Source organism: Cynocephalus volans, chromosome 8, assembly GCF_027409185.1.
Source record: "Cynocephalus volans isolate mCynVol1 chromosome 8, mCynVol1.pri, whole genome shotgun sequence".
Lineage (NCBI taxonomy): Eukaryota > Metazoa > Chordata > Mammalia > Dermoptera > Cynocephalidae > Cynocephalus > Cynocephalus volans.
Window position 1 is genome coordinate 117,799,852 of NC_084467.1, and position 19,649 is coordinate 117,819,500.

Below are 19,649 nucleotides of genomic sequence, written 5' to 3' on the forward strand. Positions count from 1 at the left end.
CCTCTTTAAGGGTCCAGGGATTTTCCCACCTTTCTCTCAGATTCAAAACCAGATAACACATAGAAACATTTTTCAGACTTTGTTTTATTCACCTGTAGAAAATTTCACCCACACTACAAACACCACACACACACACACACACACACACACACACACACACACACACACACACACACACACACACACACACACACACACACACACACACACACACACACACACACACACACACACACACACACACACACACACACACACACACACACCCCCAAAGGGGAAGATCTAAGATCCCTGTTCCAATCCCCAAACTCACCTAGGGGTCAGCACATACATCCCATACCAAGCTTACCCAAGCCCACTATCAGGGTCTATGCCTGGGCACCCAGGGGCAGGGACAGTGCCCTAGGGTGGAGCTAAGGTCTTGTTGGGGGTTTCCTTTGCAGGTCCATATGCCTTTGCCAAGCCTCACATTAGGGGTGTTCACAGCAGAGTGGCCTGTTCAGGGTGGGGGACTGGCTGTCGATAGGCTGGAAGCCGGGCCCTAGTGGCATCTCGACGGCGGCGGAAGGCTAGGAATTCCTCCCGAAGGGCAGCACAGCGGGCCTCAGGGCCAGGAGCATAGGCAGTGTTCAGGAGACAGCTCTCCTCTGGAGTCTTTACACCTGCAAGAGGAGGGCAGGACAATGAGAGAAGAAGCCTGAAGTTTCACTGGGTGAAGGGCTCAAACATGACGCTCTCAGGGGCCTTCCAGTGCAGATGAGCCAAAGGAGCAAGACACAATCTAGGGCAGAGAAGCCTGGGGCGTAGGGCCTGACTGGAAATACACGGGTCCTAAGGTGGTGGTGGCAGTGGGGATGTGGGACACCAGCCAGGAGTGCCTGACTTTTGAAGGTTTCACACACCTAGCTCTGGCTCAGTTTCAGGTCGGAGCCGGGAGCTGGCCAACCCCAGGTGCAAAGTCTCGAGCAATTCCATGTCCCCAGGGAACTCTGAGTCCCATTCATAGTTCTCATCCACAGATGTGTTCCTCCTGTTAAAAGGGACAGATGTTTGGTGTGGGTGGAGGAACAGATGGTGTCCAGAAAAGTCTGAACCCAGGGTCCCCAAACTCAAGTTGGGCCATGGGTTACCCTTGAAAATCTCTAGACCTCAGCAAAAGCTTCTAAAAGGAGAAAAAAACCTCCTGATTCTAGAGTGGCAGTACAGCAGAGAAGTCACAGGGTAATGGGAGAGAAGTGGGGAGGAGTCTGGAATAGGGCAGGAACAAGGCCAGGGCAGGGATGGGCAGGGACTGCCCTCACCTCTTGCTGACTGTCACCACATGCTCCCTTCGGGGCCACCTCTCAGGGCCACTGGCCCAGCTGCTGGTGTCCCCTAGAGGGGGGCTGAGGTAGCTGCCTCCTGCAGAGGGGGCTGTGGAGGGGGGCCGAAGGAAAGAAGCGCTGCCCCGCCCGCTGCTCTGGCTTGTGAGGCTGCCCCGAGGAGCAGCAGGGAAAAGACCAGGCAGCGGCCGCTCCCTCAGTGTCCAGTCAGCCAGGGCTGTGTAAGGGGCCTCTGGGGCGGCCCCCGCCCCTACCACAGCCCCAGGAAGTGCTGCCCTGGGAGGCACAGGGGGAGAGTCTGGGGGGCAAAGGAAAGATGAGGTGGGGCAGGGCCGGGTATCCATGTAATCTGGGGATAGAACAGGGCCAGACTCCTCAAGAGGGGGCCAGTCCCCATCCACATTCATCTCCCTGAAGAAGGGCAAGCTCAGGTACTGGAGCAGGGGACCAGGACCTGGCAGGGGACTGGGCTGGGCTGGTGGAGGGGGCCCCACAGGGCTAATGTCTGCAATGCAGAGAGGCTGGGGAGCCCCACTGGGGCTGCTGCTGCTACAGTCAAAGGATCGAGCCAGACGCCGGGCTGAGGTCCGAGGTTCTGCCCGCTCTGGGCCTGCCCTTTCTTGGGAGACCGCCACAGTGGGTCCCATCACAAAGCGCCCATCTGGGCCCCGGCAAATCGGCTCCAGGGGTAAGGGTCCCCGGCTAGGTGGAGGATCCGAATGGGGGCTGGGGGATCCGGCAGGCTCCCTCCAGAGCAGACTTTGGCGCAGGCTGGGAACTGGGGAACCCTGGAGCTTGAGCTTCGCCACGCTGTCAGGACTGCCCGATCCCGGAGCAGAGCTGGGGAAGGACAGGAGATCAGGGTCTGTGATAGGGAGCCAGTCCCACTCCCAGAAGCCAGCGTCAGGCCTTGAGAGGTTTGCTGCACAGCAGAGCAGAGCTAGGGAGAGCAAGCAAGGGCCAACATGGTGGAGTGGGTGGAGATTGGCACAGGCATCACCGGCCAGGCGTGAAGTTGGGGCCTCTGCACTAGCACTCTTACTTCCCTCCCGACCCTCCCGAAGGTGCAGAAAAGGAAGCAGAGGATACTGGTGTATACAATGAGAAGGCAGAAGGAAGCGATGAAGATGGAGGGACTTACTGCGGAGCTGACTTCCTGGGCGGAGAGAAGATGAGAGGGGGATCTGTATAGGCACGAGGACAGGAGATAACACAAAAAACAATCCCTCCAGGGCCCAAGGTGCAGCCCCCCCTTACCCAACAGTAGGCACCCAACCCCCCATTCGGATGGGAAAAGAGTAAATAAGACGGATGCTGTCCTGTGGGAATGCACCTGGACCACACAGGAGGGAGGGGTTTTCACCCAGGTAGGCGGGGCTTGTGGTGGGGCGGGGCTTGTGGTGAGGCGGGGCCCGTGGTGGGTTGGGCCTCCCGTGGCCCAGGCCGGAAGTGCTCTGACCCAGAGGGAGGCTGCAAAGGAGCCTACCTTGGCGGAGGCGTTTGCGCCGGCGGCGCGCAGCCCTGCGCCGGTTCATGAGGCAGGCTGCCAGGATGCTCACGAGCACGGCCACGCCCAGGAAGCAGACCCCGCCCACCACGCCGGCCAGCACCGGCTGGGGCAGGAGGCCAGGCAGCTGTGTGCGCGACGGGTAGACCTCCAGGCCTGGGCAGGGGGCCGGAGGGAGGGTCAGTGAGCTCACAGCTCCCGCAGTCCCCGGGGCTCTCCCCTGTCCCCGGGTTCTTACCGGAAGTGGACACGTTGGCCGTGTTGCTGGGATCGCTGACATAGCTCCCGGCAAAGGCCACCAGGCGGAATTCGTAGAGAACATCCTGGGGGTTGGGGATAGGGTACCAGGAAGGGGGTCAGGGCCCAGCACCGCCCACCCCAGCTCCATATGGAAAGACTTTGCAGAGGAGAGGTAAGGGTAAGGTGGGATGAAGCAGGTGAAGATGGTCAAACCAGGACGAGAAGATGGGGTTTGAGGGATGGAGCAGAGCACTGGGGAGGCACTGGACGGACCTCCCTGTACCGCCTCGCACATACCTTGATGAGGCCTGGCACCAGCAGCTGCATTTCCGTGCCTGCCACAGCCTGGTCCAGCACCTCCCAGCCCTGAGAATCTTGCCGGCCTTCCAGGACATAGCCATCCAGTCTCTTAGGGATCAGTTCTGGGGGATCCCAATGCAGGAGTACCCCCCGAGATGTCCTCACTGCCACCAGACCTCGGGGAGGGGACAGGGGAGGCAGCATCTCTGTCGGGGGAAGCCTGGGGGCAGCTGGCGTGGTAGGAAGCGCTGAATGGGATAAACAGGCAAGTCAGAGATAGGATTCCCAGCGTCTCCCATCCTGCCCTCCCCTGGCCTTCTGCAGCCCCCAGTGCCCAACCATTCTCCCAGAGCCCTAAAGACAGGCTCAAATCATCTTCCACACACCCCTGTGGACCCCAAGCTGCCCAGCACGTCTGCATCCTCCCACCCAAGTCCTCCCATATCCAACTTTCCCTACCAGCCCTTCCACATTCTTGTCTCTGCTGTTCTGGGGCAAGAGGTCTCACCTTCAGGGGCAGACAAAACGATCTCACTGAACGGCCCACTCCCCAGCCTGTTCTGAGCTAGGACGCTGAACTGGTACTGAGTGTGGGGCTGCAGCCCTGGTACTAGGAGGTGAGCAGCCCCCACCGGCACTGCCAGAGACACCCAGTCATGATGGGCTCGGTCAGGACGCTTGGCCCTGGAAAACATGGGGAGATAGGGGGCACCTCATGAACTAGGAAGGCCAGGAAGGTTTGGGGTCCAGAAAGCTGCCCACCCACCCACCACCCACCCCCACTTAACTATCCAAGGTCTCAGGAGCTGGGCCCTAAACTCCTAAGAGTCTCTGGAAATAGGGCAGCAGAACTAGGACACGGCTAGGGATAGAGTGCTGGGAGAAAGGACAGAGGGCCAGATAGGCTAGGGTGGTCAGGAGACGAGAGGAGGTGAGGCTGGCACAGGAATGGCAGGGGCATGTCACTCACAATGGGGTATACCAGACACTGAATCTCTGCAGATAGCCACCATCAAAGCCAGGCTCCCAGGAGACATTGGCACCCTTAGGCAAAGGCACCACAGACACATTGGTGACAACGTGGGGGCTGGTGCCTGAGTAGGGAGGAATACAGGGACGGATGATGGTCAGCACCCTGAGGGGGATGAAGAGCGAAGGAGCACCCCAGGGCCTCTGACCTCCACCCATTGTCCCAGGGGTCCCACACCCAGAATCCCCCATCTGGGCCTCCAAAAATGATTCCCTTGTCTCCTGTCCCACATGGTTTCCCCCAGCGCCTCACTGTTCTCCAGCCACTAACCCAGCACGTAGACATTCGTGGAGGTGGCCACTCGGGCTACGGCATTGCTGGCACTGCACTCCCAACGGCCATGGGCCTCCTTGGTCAATGGTCGTAGGATGAGGCTGCTGTTGCTGTCCACCTGGGCCTGGCCCTGCAGCCCCCGGCCCACCTACAGAACCACTGGTCAGCCCTGAGGACACACGCAGCCACCCCTCACCAAGGGCGCCACTCATCTCTCTGGGCAGCTCCAGTTTCCTCCCCTCTTTGCTTCTGACAGCCCTCTCCTCCCCACATCCTCCTTCCCACAAAATGGCCAGCGGCACAGAGCAGCAGGAGTATAGTGGACATGGATTCAGGCAGAGCGGGGCCAGGACCTTACCTTGGCCCAAGAGACAATAGGAGGAGGGTCTCCTCGGGCAGAGCAGGGGATGAGTAGCTCCCGTCCTACTTCCTGGAAATATTCTTCCTTGGGTCGTTCTGTAAAAGCTGGGGGAGCCTGCAGGCCAGATCTGGCATTGGGAGGGGCCTCTCTCACAGCCTCTGTGACACACTGTCTAAGGTTGGTCACTCCCCCTCTCCGGGCTCCCTATGTCTATGTCTCGATCTCATTCTTACTCCCTTTCTCAGTTTCTCTCTAGCTCTATGTCTGTGTTTCCCAGCGGGCAGGGCTGGAAGGAAATGGTTGGCTAGATAAGGACTAGTGGGCTGGGGCAGGACTCTCTGGAGATCTACAAACCTGTACAGAACACCCTTTCTCCCTCCCCAGAGCTCCAGAGAGGTGAGCAGCATGGCCAAGGTTAGTGAGAATTGGGGTGGACAGGATATCTTACTTTGTGGATGTGTGTGTGACATCTGTCCCACCTCCCCAGCACCATCTCTGCAAAAACTTCTGGGATGGCATAGGACTGCTGCTGCTGTGTCCACCATGGGAAACACAGACTTGGCAGCCCCTCCCTACATGGACACCTTAGCATGCATCTTCAGCTCCTGGCCCACCCTGGGCCTCACCTTGAGCAGCACGCGAGTCACGGGGGAGGGCCCGGCAGTACCAAGACTGTTGTAGGGGGTGCAGGAATATTCTCCCAGGGCATCCTCGTTCCCCAGGGCAATGATAAGTGAGCCTTCTGTGCCCTGGGACCAGCCAGGAAACTGGTGGGAAGAGGAGATGACAACTAGGGAAAGAAACTCAGCCAAGGCAAGATTGGCATAGAGAGAGGTGGTACAAGAGAGGGAGGCTGTATGAGAAACTCAAATCTATGCAGAGGACTGTGACTCTGTGTCCAGGCCTGACCTCTCTCTGAATTCCAGCCCTTTCTTTCCTACCGAGGGACCACTACCAGTGGAGTAAGGCAGTGACTGCACAACTCCAGGGGGTGCCACTCACAGAATGCCGTGGGGGGACTCCCTGCCTGCTGGGACCTAAATTCAATAATTAAATTCAGCATTTTCCACCCCAAAGCAGCTCCTATTTATACATTAAAGGCCCCACTGTCCTCACTAAAGTTTGATCCCTCATCCTCCCTCACTCCCCCTATCCAGACACTTACTGAGTCTGTCATCCTGACAAGTCCTTTTTGTCTGGGCATGAGGGCCCCTCCAACCTTACGTCCTGCTCTCTAACTCAGACTTCATAACCTCTCACCTGGACTATTTCAACAGCCTCAGAACCCTTCTTCCTATGTCCAGTTTCTCCCACTCCATTCCACCTGACAAACTCAACTCCTGCTCATGGCTCTGATGCTATCAAACCATTGCTGGAAAAACTTCACTGGCTGCAATTTCCTTTAGACTTTTTTTTAAACATTCAACAGAAATTTACTGAGTACTACTGTTGTAGAAGCCCTGGGGGCATTATGATTAAAAGATGCAATACTAGGCCTCAAGGAATTTATAGTCTCCACAGACAAAAGATCCCAATCACTTTGGAATGAGGTAATATTATTAACTTGGTATCCACAGTTCTTCCTTTTGGCCCCAACCTGTCTTTCCAGCTTTCTCTGCACCATTCATGTTCCTACAGGCACTGCAGCTCCCACCAAACTGGGCGATTCATTATTCCACAAATGCACTATACTATTTCCTGCCTCTGGGTCCTGGTTTCTGCCTGGAACGACGCCTATCCTTCAACACCTATCACCAAAGTCCCAGAATCTGTTGCTAATCTATCCTCAACCAGTGCTAAGAGAAAGGCAGGTACTCCATCCCTGTTCTAGCAGTGTCTATGTTGCTGTCCTACTCCTCTACCCCAGGAGGTGCCCTCCTTAAGGATGGATGCCTCTTTGCTCCACTCCCCACCCAACACCCCACACAGCACCTGGTAAGAAGTGTGTATTCTCTAGTCACTGAATTGAATTAAACTGAGCTAACTCCACCCCAGCTGTCCTTCTGACTGGAGTAACACCATGCTAAGACCTTCCATCCCCGTGCCCCAAGCCGGTACCTTGTTCAGCTGCAGGGCCTTCCCATCCTTGGTCCAGCTGACAAAGAGCAGTGGGGGGTTGGCACGAACCGGGCACCGGATAACCCCCCGCATGCCTACGGGCAGGGGTGTCTCAGGAGGCATCACCGTCACCTGGGCTGGGTCTGGGGGAAGCAGTGGTAAGTTGGGGGAGAGGGACTTGGCCTGGCCTAGCAATGGGGAGCAGACTGGGGAAGGAGCTGGGGTCAGACTTACAGAGCACAGTGAGGTAGGCAGAGGCTGAGGGCGGATGCAGGAGGCCATTGCTGGGCACACAGGTGTAGCGGCCAGCATCATCAGGCTGGGCAGCCTGCAGCCGCAAGCTCCCATCCACCAGGACCCGCACTCGGGACTGAAGGCGACTGCAATATGGCATGTGTGAGGGGTTTAGGCCCTGGCCAGCCAAGGGGCTCCTCAAAGACTGCCCACCAATTCCACACCTCCTAGTATTGGTGACCCACCTAATGTGGAAGACATTGATGCTGTCCTGGAACCAGCTATAGGTGAGGTTAGCAGGGTATGCCTCAGCCCGGCAGGCCAAAGAAACATCCTGGGAGGCATTGACTGTGCTGTTCTTGGGGGGCACCACAATAACTGGGGGTCCTGCAAGGGGCAAAGGGGAGGGAGGGAGCCTCAGCCCAGAGTCTTCCCAGAACTGTGAGGTCACTTCTACAACTCTTCCCAGCTCTGCCCTTTGGGATGTAGGCCTGGTTGTTATAGGGCCTTAGGGAACTGAAACAGTATTTTCCCCTTGTACATAACAGAAGTTCATCCTCTCCCCAAGACCCGCTCTCCTTCCCAAATGCTCCCTGCTCCACCAAGGGCAATCCCTTTTACCCAGTTCCCCTGCCTGGCAACTGTGTGTGTGTGTCAGCAGTGGTCAGTTCTTACTCTGCTTATTTACCCTTTGAATCCCTGTCTCTCATGTCTTAAATCACCTCTTTGTCTCCTGTCCTACTCCAGGTTCCCAGTACCCCACCCTAAGATGCTACAGCAACCCCTCACTCCAGGCTCCCCTGTCGCTGCCACACTAATGGCCACTCATGCAGAAATGTCCCCTTTGGCCACAGAACACTTCTGCTCAAGAACCTGCAGCAGCTCCTAGCTCCTACCACAGTAAGCTCAAACTTCCTGATATAGCCCGATGGGCCCCCATGACCCAATACCTCCCTACCTGGCCAACCATCTTTCTGTATATCAACCCTCACCAACTCTTTCAGGCCAGTATGGGCAGCTCACTGTCCGCAGGCCAAGCTCACTCCCATCTCCATGCCTTTGCTCTCTGAACCCCTAGTCTGGAATGCCCTTTCCTAAGGCCTGGCCCAGCCTTACACCTCCTGCAAAACCACCTCTGACTACTCCAGCTCCATTGCCCTCTCTCCCTTCTCTGAGCCCTACCGCAGGAGTGGTCAGTAGTGAGAGGTAATGACACAAGCTGACATGTACAGAGCTCCTACTTACTGCACGCCAGGCACTAAGTGCTAAGCACTTTACCGGCATCATCTCATTTAACCCTCACAAGAACCTTTTGAGGTAGTAATTATTGTCTCCCTTTTATAGATGAAGAAATGAAGGCCCAGAGGCAAAGAGATCGTGAGGTGACTTGCCCAAGGACAGCGGGGGAAGGAAGCTCCACTCTCAGGCCTTCCTGATGCCAGAGACTACACCCTCAGCCATTCCCCAGCACTGCCTACTCATAGCACCACGGACAGCAGCACTGGGCTGTTCCACTCACAAAAAGTAGGCTCTATGAAGGCAGAGCCCAGGCTTTATACTTCTCAGCCTTCCTTCCAAAGGATTTACTATGTACTTAGCTGAACCTAATCAAATTGTTATAACAGTCCTGAGAGGTAGATATGAGTCTCTGTATAGAGATGAAGAAAGTGGGTTCAGGGGGATACATGGCCCACTGCCTAACACCAACTAGCACCTGTGCCCTTTCCACTACCACACACTGCTGAGCACTAAATATCTATTTGTCCATTTACTGATTCTTCTAAAATTAAGATGCTACTTTTAGAGCAAAAGCCTGTATTGGGAGTCCCTCATCCTCCACCAGGCCCCTCCCTCGGATACGTCTCCTCCAATCCTGCTGTGCACCTCCCCAGCCACAGATCACAGTCCCCCGTCCCCAGCCTCCCGCCAGAGAGCACCTAGCACCAGCAGCTGGGTGGCGTGGGTGGTGCTGCCCTCGGTACTGGAGGCTTGGCAGGTGTAGACCCCAGAGCTGCCTCGCTCCACCCGCCGAATCCACAGCGTCCCATTCTTCACCTAGGGAAGGAGTCGGTGAGAAGGCCCCTTCCTTCCTGGCGGGCCTCAGACCCTGCACTTCCGAGGCTGGCCAGCAGAGGGAGGCAGGGCCCCAGGTTCGGGGAAGCCCACGCAAAACCCCTCCTATGACCCATCTCCCAGCCTGGCCTTTGCCCCCTCTGTCTTCCAGCCCAACTCCCAGGCCCCCACCTTCCCCTCAAACTCTCTCTGGCCCATTCTGCTCAGCCCCAGGACTCACTTGCAGCTGACCCTGGCTCTGGGCCTGCCCAAGGTCCTGCCCTCGAAGCCTCCAAGTCACATGAGGCTGGGGGCTGCCATGGGCAACACAACGCAGGGTCACAGGCTCCAGTTCCTGTACTTCCAGCACTGGGGGAGGCGTCTCCTGGAATTGAGGGGGTGCTGCAGTGGAGAGAGGCATCAGGGGCTGTCAGAGGGGCTATCAGCCCAAAGAGCAGTGTCCAAGGGCCAAGAAAACAGACCACTCAGAGGTGCAGCCCCCAGCCACCAAGCTTTACAGGAACCCCCACCCCAGCCACCCTGTCTGCTGCACCCAGGGCCAAGCGAGGACTGCAGCAGCCCATCCCCACTGGCTTGGGGTTGGGCACATGCTGGTGTCCAGACGGAGAGATAAGTGCCCTCAGGAAGAGCACTGTTCTGGGAGTCTGGAGGCCTGGGTCCTAGACTCTGCTCTGCCACTAATCAGTGGCATGACCCAGCCTCTCTCACCTATGAAAGTGAGAGCAGACCCCCAGTCTCATCTACACAATGGGAATGATTATAACCTTCCCCCCTAGGGGTGAGCGAGAATGAAGAGGGCCTGGGTGAAAGGTGTTGTGAAACCACAAAGTGCTGTGTTTCACTCAGGGCCCAAGAGCCCTCTCTCCCCTCTCCATTACCCTGGCCAGGAGGCAGAAGGGAGGAGACGGGAAGAGGGGCTTCTTCATATAGAGCTAGAAGGCTGATTGGATTGAGATTTGAAGAACTGAAAGGGAAGGAGTGGGGGGTGGGGTAAGAGGCAACCACCAAGTGAACAGATAAGGGGTCTCAGGAAGGGTGGGGCACTGGCACTTCAGGGGGGATGGAAATAGAACTCCCTCTTCCCCTTCTCCCACCAGCCAGAGGGCCCAGAATTCTCCATCCCTCCCTTCTCCACCACCTGCCCCCCAGCTTCATACAATTGACTGTCAGGTGCACCCAGGAGCCGTTAGCAAAATCATCTTCAGGGTTGTGCTGGTCCAGGAAGAGAACGCGGCACTCGTACCAGCCCTGGTCTTCCACCCGGAGCCGCTCAATCTGGAGAGATGCCCCCTTCTGCAGCCGGACTCGTCCTGGGGGAGGAACCCCGAATCAGGGGTGCCAAAGGGACCCCACAGGAGCCCCAAACCCCTGGTCATATGGTCCTTCTCAGAGGTCAAGGACAGTCTCAGTCCTTCTCAGTTACCCTGAGAGACTGGGGTCCGGAGAGGCACTGATGGAGTTGGGGTCATTGAGGGTAGGTCCCTCCATTCAGCCCCCTCTGCCCACTTCTGTCCTTCAACAACTGGGACCCAGCCTTGACAAAGAGAAACTCAGAAAGACAGCACATGGGCAAAACATTTCACTGAACTACAACCGGCTTCCGGGACTGTCAGGGGAAGGGGGCTGAAGAGCCAACACTTAGTCTCCTGTGGATTCTTACGAGATCTGCCCATCCCTGGGCTCTTTTTGTAGGGGCAGAGTATGGGCTCCTGGGAGTACTCCTCTTGCCAGAGGACTCTGTCCCCGGAAACCTCAGCAGTGTTTGGGGCCCTGGCAGGGGCCCAGACCTCGCCTGCCAAAGCCCCTAATCCCTCAGGGCTATTATCAGCAGCCTAAGCGCCTTAGGGTGGCCAGAGTCCAACCCAGCCAGCAGCAAAGTCAGCAGCCTCACCACCCCATCCCCTCCACACCCCAGGGCACTCAGGCCCCAGCTGACTGACCATGTAGAGCTCCACAAAGCCACACAGCCACAGCACAAGTGGACACATTCCCACTCTTGCTCAGCATCCACACCTCACCACCAGGATCAGACTGAGGGTACCAACCGAATCCCTCAGCACCCTCCCCTGATGGAACCCTGTACCCCATACAGCTTCATGGGTCCCTGGCAGTTCAGCCTAGTGAGGAGGGCACCCTTGGGAGCCAGATAGACCTAGGCACGAGTCCAGCTCTGCCGTGTACTCCTTTGGGCAAGTTACTCAACCTCTCCCTCAATTTCAGTATCCTTGTCTATAAAAGTGAAGGAAAAAAATGTGGGTGGGGTGGAGGAGAGATAATGTAAGGAAGGCATGCAGCATGGTGCCTGGCATCGGCAGGTGCTCAAATAAAGGTTGTTGAACAAATGAATGAGCTCAAGATTTGAAATCAGAAGTCTGCACTCAAGTCTTGACCCTATCTCTCACCTGATAATACATCATCTCTGTTTTCTCTCCCCACATCAGTGAATAGCACCACCAAGTCCCCCTACCAGAAACCTGATGTCACCTGGGTTCCTCTCTCCATTACTTCCACATCTACTTGTTCACTAAATCTTTCAAATCCTACCTCCTAAATATTTTTATTTTTTCCCTCTCTACCATCTCCACCTTCAAACCTGTCATATCTCTCACCTGGGTTAGTCCAATAAGTATGTCTCCCTACTTCCAGCCTACATCCCTCTACATGTGCCAGTTGCCCACCCCCACCTTGACCTCTGATATAGACAAATGGCATTTTCTAAATCTTACAGGGTATGCAAACGTAGCTCCAAGACAAGTCCCTTAGCATTGTGCCCACCCCAGCTTTTCCTAACACAGTCATGTTTCAGTCACATTCCAACAATGTTTTGGTCAACAATGGGCTGCATATATGACAGTTGTCCCATAAGATTATAATGGCTATACCATATACCCTAAGTGTGTGGTAGGCTTACACATTTGTGTAATACATTCTGTGATGTTTGCACAACAAAGAAGTCGACTAACGATGCATTTCTCAGAATGTATCCCAGTTGTTAAGCAACATAGGACTGTATCAGAAATTCTGAAGCTCTTAGTGCACTCACCCCTCCAATTTTCTCCCATTCTAGCCCTAGAGTGACCTTTCTGAAACAGAATCTAAGCCTGCTGTGGCCCTAATGCCATCAGGGAAGAAGAGGAGAATGATCAAGTTGAGGCTGGCTTTGTGATCTTAGGCAAGGTTTTCTTTTCCTTCTAAGAATAAGTTCCAGGGGTGTGGATTCCCTGGGATAGGTGGACCTGCTTAAAGGGCTAGGTGTTTAAATCCCCACCCAGGAGATAAGAATAGGCCTAGCAAGTAAACATTTAACATAATATTCCACCCACCAGGATTCCTCAGGGGCCCTAATCTGCCTGGCCACTGAGCTCCGCAGACCCCAGACTGCAACCTCTTCTACATTCCAATGATAGTAACTTTTCATGATGGTGATCTTCTAGCTCTACAAAGAAGGAAGAAGAGGGAAGGGAGATTGAGCAATGATTTTGGGCCACGTAATATTAAGCCTTGTCAGCATATTTAATCCTTCCAAGAATTCCATTATAGAAAAGGTATTGCTGTTAAGTTTCTTTCCAAAATCACATGGCTAGTAATTGACAAAGCCAGGCCTTCTTTCTCCAGATGCAGTGCGCTTTCCATTGAACGCTGGTGTTAGGATCAAGTGATGTTCTGGGCACTGAGCATAATCAGTGTATTCTCACTTGGGAGATGTTGGTAGCCAAAGGGTAAGAGTTCCAAATGTTTGTTAATCAGAATATCCAGTGAAGGGCCAGCCCATGGCTCACTCAGGAGAGTGCGGTGCTGATAACATCAAGGCCACAGGTTCAGATCCTATATAGGGATGATGGGTTTGCTTACTGGCTGAGCGTAGTGCTGACAACACCAAGCCAAGGGTTAAGACCCCCTTACCAGTCATCTTTTAAAAAAAAAAAAAAAAAAGAATATCCAGTGAAGCATACTGCATGTCCTAACTTTCCTGTGAGATCTGGACTGTAGTGTTTGTAATGTTACAGAACAGGAAGTCCTCTGGAGTCCTGTGCCCACCTCCTGGAGGCCTGCCCTCCACCTGCGGGGCCAAAGCCTGATGGACTTCAGATCTTCCCACATGCAGGGATGTGTGAAAGAAACAGGAGACACAGTCACTGCTCTCTCAAGCTCTCAGAAGGCAGAGAACCTACACTCATGTACGTGGGCAAGTTCGTGTCCACACATATATACAGAAGTTCAAAAAATGGTGTTAACAATGGTCATAAACATTGCACTATGAAGCAAGAGGAATAAGGAAGACTTCTTGGAAGATGTGACAAAGCAGAGGGTTTTGAAGGATAAAAGGTAGGAAGAGGAGATACTTAACAGGAGCCAGGGAGTTCTAAATGGCGAATCAGATAACTGATTTTTATCAAACAACTCAGGACAGAGATAAAATGCATGACACTTCTGCTGTGTGCGGCATCTTCTCACTCCCAAGAAATATAGTACAGAAGTCAAAGAACAAAAGCCCATCCCACAGATTCGAAGAGGTGGTCTAAGATGCACCCCAGGAAAGCTAGTGTAGGCTAAGCCTAGCTGGCCTTTCCTCCAGAGGCTTGGTCACGGTTTTGCACCCTGCAGGCATTCTGTGCAGGCACCATGGTGGGTACCAGGCATCTGAGAGCTAAGGCAATCCTACTGTTTAGCCCTAACTTGTTTTATACTGCTTTTTGCTTTTTACTACTTTCGTACTAGTTTATAAGTCCAGTCTCAAGGCCAGCCCATGGCTCACTTCGGAGACTTTGGTGCTCATGACACCAAGGCCATGGGTTCAAATCCCTATACAGGGATGGCCATTTGGCTCACTTGGGAGAGCACGGTGCTAACAACACCAAGTCAAGGGTTAAGATCCCCTTACCAGTCATCTCTTTTAGAAAAAATTAAATAAATAAATAAATAAGTCCAGTCTCTTCTGCTAGATCCCTTCTACATTTGATCTTAGCCAAAAGGCTGAAAAGAGATGCTAGATCCCTACTAGAGTCCTCAAAGATTGGAAGCTTTCCCTTCAGTGTTGTCCCTAGACCCCAACAGTCTCTCTCGAAGTTCCTCACACATTCTAGGCCACCAGCTTCACACACAGTCCCAGACCCATCTCCCCTCACTTGCCCAGAGGGTTTATGACAGAACAGCATTGTCCTTAGCAACCTCCACCTCCTGTTGCTTAGCAACTGCAGTTCCCAGTCTCCGGCACAAAGGCTGAGAGGCCCCTGCCACACTGTGAGGCAATAAAAGGGTTAATGGGCTCAGGGGCCTCACTCTAGGGTCTTGGCTCCCTAGATCAGCTCTGTCCTGACTAGGGGCTCCAGACTGGGAACAGGGGTGGGAACAAAGGGTGCAGGTAGGAAGAAAGCCCCACAGGTGACTGCTCACAGCCCTTGCAGCTCAAGGAACAACACAGAGACAGAAGGACAACCCACAGGTAGACAGACTTGCTACCATCCAGTGGCCTGTCCGGCTGAGGGACCCCAGGACAGGACAAAAGCAGGTGAGAAGAAAAAGAGTTCCCCAACTCCCTGGTGGAGTCCCAGGAAAAGGCCATCTCCCACCTCTCCTCCATCTGTCCCTTGCCTTGCCCTGAGTCAGGCAACAATCTGTCCAGCCTCAGCCCAGCAGCCTCAAACCCCTCCCAGGCCCAGGCAGGCAGAGGCAGGGAGAGAGGACTGGAGAGCACAACCGTTTTTCTCCGCTGTGCTAATTGGGGCCCGCTTTCATCAATTCCCACGGGGCTTGTGGAGCCACATGCACTCCCACCAGGCTGTTTGCCAATAATTGCCCCCAGTTTGAAAATAAACTCTTCCCTTCTACAGCACCTGCCTGCACCTCCTCCCCTCTCTGCTCAGCCCGCCCCGTGGCAAGAGCTCAGCCAATCCCAGGGTTTCCCTCAGGATTCAAACTACAGAGGAAAAAGGTGGGGTCCCCCCCCCATCAACATCCTCTCAGGTGGCCTTTCCTGGGTTCTGCTCTGCAGAGGAGGCAACGAGACTGTCTCATGCTCAGTGGCCCAGACCCACCCTTAGGACCTCCCACATCCTGTCTCAAGATCTGGCACTAAACCGCTCAGATTAAGGATCCATCCAGGATTAGGAGGAGGCTGAGCCATTCTAGGGAGCCAGCTGGGGTTTGGCAGAAGGCCCCCAGGGAGGCTTATACACTATTTTCAGTCCATATAGGAGCAGCTAAAAAACCAGCCCAGTCCGGCCCCATCCAGTCACCAGCCTTTGGGGCCCCCGGGCCCTCCCTAGCCTACTCTCTCTGTGTATCTGCTCTTCTGTACTCAGAATCAGGCTGAGCCCCCACTGGAGCAGAGAGGTCACAGCCCCACCTACCCAGCTGCCCCCTCAGCCCACTCGCTAGAAGCCCAGAACCCCCAAACTAGCATTTAAGACAATGGGGGAAGTGAGAGCAGGGGAGTGAGCAGAGTACAGCCAGGAACCAGGATAGGGCCAAGTGAGGAGACTACGAAAGATCAGGATGGAGTCTGGACAGTTTCAGGATGAGATCTAGAAAGAGCAATTAGAGAATTAGGATGGATATTTGGAATAGGGCTGCAAGATCTCCTCTGGAACAGACCACATGGAATTCTAGACAGCACAGCTATAACACGTGTGTGTGTGTGTGTGTGTGTGTGTGTGTGTGTGTGTGTGTGTGTGTGTGTGTGTGTGTGTGTGTGTGTGTGTGTGTGTGTGTGTGTGTGTGTGTGTGTGTGTGTGTGTGTGTGATCTCCTCTGGAACAGACCACATGGAATTCTAGACAGCACAGCTATAACACGTGTGTGTGTGTGTGTGTGTGTGTGTGTGTGTGTGTGTGTGTGTGTGTGTGTGTGTGTGTGTGTGTGTGTGTGTGTGTGTGTGTGTGTGTGTGTGTGTGTGTGTGTGTGTGTGTGTGTGAAATGAGTGAATCCTTAACGCTGCTTGGGAGTAGAGCCATGCTTGTTAAGCAGTAGAGCTGGAGATGAGATCGGAACAGGGACAGAGGATTTGAGAGGCCTGGCCCCACCCTACCCACCTCACCTCTGTTGGTGATTCCTCCCTCCCTCCTACCTGAAGGATGACTCTTACCCACGTAATCAGGGTCGATTCGGGGAGAGTAGAGGCCGAACTGGATGAAGATGGGAAGCAGGAATCCAAAGCGCAGCCACTCGATGACATGCAGGGGGGGCCGGCCAGGCGGGGGCAGCAGGTCACAGCCCAGCACAGCAGTCTCCCCAGCCCGGCCCACCACCGATGCCTCAGGCTTCCCTCGACCTGAATTGTGGATGGCATAAAGGCACAGCAAGGGGGACCAAAGTCAGGGCTGGGAGGAGAGGTTCCAGCAGTGTCCTTGTAGGCTTCTTAGGACTTTGGGTTACTGGGGGAGCCCCCAGCTTCTCCAGAACCAGCCCTATTCCTCCCCTACCCTCACATGCTCACAGAGAACCCCTTGAGGAACATGCCCACCCCAAGGCTAGCAGAAATCCACCTCACCGTCAGCCCCTTGGCTGATGATCAGGCTGAGGATGGCCAGACTGAAGCACCAAACCATAGCCCGGCTGGCCTGCTTGCCCGGCCCCTCCTATCCACAGGAGCCCAGATGGAGGGGCCGAGGGACGTCCACAGCCAGCAAGCCCTGGTTAGTCCTTCTGATGGGCCCCAGGTAGCAGGTGTCAGCTCTCACTCTTCTGCACTTAGGCCTTGGCTCATGGAACACCTGAGGGAGCTGTTCTCTGGAGAACCACCAGATCTAACTGCAAAGTGCAAGGCAACACGCAGAGCTGCCAGTACTGGCGCCCAAAAACCCATGATTAGAGAAGGGCACTAGACAGAGAAAGCAGGGAGGAGAGCAGGTGAGTGTGGGAGGGAGGGGAGGGCAAGTGAAGAGACCAGACATCTCGATGCCCTGGGGACTAAGAGTTGGGGTGGGAGTACTGGGAGAAAAAGGGGGTGCTGGAGGGGGAGAGAGACTAGGAAGGAGAAGAAATGATGGGGGCCAGGAAAGTTAGAAAAATTGTAAAAAAAAAAAAAAAAAAAAAAGCAGAGGAGTTCTGGGGATGCCTGGGTTATTAAGGGTCTTAGAAAACTGAGCCAGGAGAGAACTAAGGGTTCCTACACACTTAGGAGATCAAGATGCTCATGGCACAGCCTGCTCTCCCTTCTCTTCCTTACTCCTGATGCTAAAACAAGGTAGCAGCTAGCAAGATGGAACAAGTATTATTGCCTCCACCCACTGTGACAAGGACCCTGAAGATCTCCACTTAGGGGCAGAACGAGTCAAGGGCAAGTCCCGGACTAGAACCCAAGCCTGTTAATGCCCAGGGCACCCTTGGGGCTCCCAAGGCACCTGCACACAACCCCTTGCCCCATTTTCCCAGCCTCTGTGAAGAACCCTGGAAGCTGAGGACCCTGTGGCCTCTTTTCCACTCGCCTCCCAACACTGCTTTAGCAGTGGTTGAGTCAGGCACCTGGCAGAGGAGGTACTGCCTCCCCCACATGCTGGTACGGGGGGCCCAGGCAGCATCCTCCAGGTCTGGGCAGGTCCCGGGTCTGGCGGCGGGTGCCACTTCCTCTTCATGATGCTGCCGGGCAGCCCTTCCTCTACCAGGCACCATGACCCAAGTGCCTCACCCTGATTCCTCCCACTCACTCCTCTCCAGTGTTCTCGAGGTGCCAGGGTCTGCCAGGCCCTCTCTTCCCCAACCCTAGGGGCATAAACCATGAGAAGCAAAAAAAAAAATTTTTTAAATGCCTATGAGTCCCTAGGAAGTACCAAAAAATGAGCCCTGTGGCATGGTGGGGAAGAACTCAGACAGCCGCAGCCCCACAGATCCTGGGCAGTCACAGTGAGCCCAAGGGCCCTCCCTGGGTCTGGTAAATCCAAGTGGACTCTACTCTGAGGCCTCCAACCCACTCCCGGCCTCACAGTTCAGGACTGGCTATAGAACAGCCTCCACAGGGCAGTCTCACCCCTGCCCCTGCTAAATGCCCCGGTATGTCTAACTGTGGCAATGCACCAGTGACCATTCCCCCTGCTTCCCACTGCCCCCCCCCCCAGCTCTCCCAAACCTCCCTGAAAAACCTTCTTTCCAAGTGTGTAGGAACCCCCAGTTCTCTCCTGGCTCAGTTATTCAAGACCCTTAGTAACTCAGGAATTCGCAGAATTCCTCCACTTTTCCTAAGATCTTTCCAACTCCCCTGGCCCCCACCATTTCCTCTCCTTTCTAGCCTCCCCACCCAGCACTCCCTCATTCTCCCAGTACCCCCAACACAGTCACCCTACCTCTCACAGTCCCCCCAAAATTCTATTTTCTTACACCTGATCTCCAATTGCAGCAGGTCCTCTGCGCTACAAAGAACTCCCTCTGGTCTCCTCCAGAATCCCCACCCACCCATCCTCTCCTCCCCATCCTCTCCTCCCAGGAATTCCCCTCCATGGAATTCTCCTGCCGAAGCCTACCGTACACTTCTGATCCTCCCTACCCCGCCCCCCCAACAATTCCCTTGTCCCTCGCAGCCTCCGGTCCCCTGGAACTCCTCCTTTCTTTTGGAACCCACCAAGAACTCGGCCACATTTCCTCCAGAACTCCTCCAGTTCTCTGGGAACCCCCACCCACCCACCAAGAATTCCATCTCACTCCCCAGAACTCCCCTAGTTCGGCTCCCCAAAGAATTCCACTTGTCTCCAGAACTCCCCTGCTTCCTCCCGTCCCCCTAACTCCGCACCGTTCTCCGTGCCCCCGCCGGCGCCCCCACTTCTGTCCTCCCAGGACGCCCCCGCCCTCACCTGCTCCGCACCGCTCGGCTCCACTCTCCCAGCGACACAATAGGGGGCGGACCCGCCTCCCCGCCTCGGATGCCCCGAGCGCCTCCCGTCGCCCTGGAGACCGCCAATCCCCCTCCCGCGGCGGCCAATTGGAGCCGCCGAAATGCGAGGCGAGGCGGGCGGGACCCCCGAGCCGCCTGGGAGTTGTAGTTTCAGGAGGGAAGGACTCGGCGGCACGTGGGCTCAGGTCGCCCCCTCGTGGAGCCCTCTACAGCCCAGCGTGGAAAGGCCGGACGGCCGCTTCCCGCCGCAAGCCAGAGGGGCTCCTGGGTCAGGCCAGGTGCTCCAGGGACCTCAGGAGCTGGCCCCTTAGCAGGCTCCTCGTAACCTGGCTTCGACCCTCTCCCCTCCCCTCTGAGGTCGAGCCTCAGAGGCGGCGGCGAGGGTTGAAATCTGAGCCTGGGGGCAGGAGCATCGCGCGGGGAGCACGA

At 55.3% G+C, this 19,649-nt stretch overlaps 1 protein-coding gene across 2 annotated transcripts; it reads right to left on the reverse strand.

Moving 5' to 3' along the window:
- Window positions 1-480: 480 nt before the first annotated feature.
- IGSF9 (immunoglobulin superfamily member 9) lies at window positions 481-16,944 on the reverse strand. Of its 2 annotated transcripts, none has more exons than XM_063106297.1 (20): window positions 16,887-16,944; window positions 16,482-16,667; window positions 10,556-10,708; window positions 9,619-9,779; window positions 9,263-9,374; window positions 7,571-7,712; window positions 7,326-7,471; window positions 7,092-7,186; window positions 5,660-5,800; window positions 5,031-5,147; window positions 4,670-4,820; window positions 4,340-4,463; window positions 3,878-4,053; window positions 3,367-3,617; window positions 3,068-3,152; window positions 2,809-2,985; window positions 2,464-2,506; window positions 1,302-2,162; window positions 903-1,030; window positions 481-662 (listed from the first exon to the last, which is right to left on the reverse strand). In XM_063106297.1, exons 1-20 carry the CDS (start codon window positions 16,942-16,944, stop codon window positions 481-483), a joined length of 3,489 nt encoding a protein of 1,162 aa, XP_062962367.1. The 2 variants fall into 2 exon arrangements, with proteins under 2 accessions (XP_062962367.1, XP_062962366.1); XM_063106296.1 differs by having other exon boundaries at window positions 7,092-7,234.
- Between the last annotated feature and the right edge of the window lie 2,705 nt (window positions 16,945-19,649).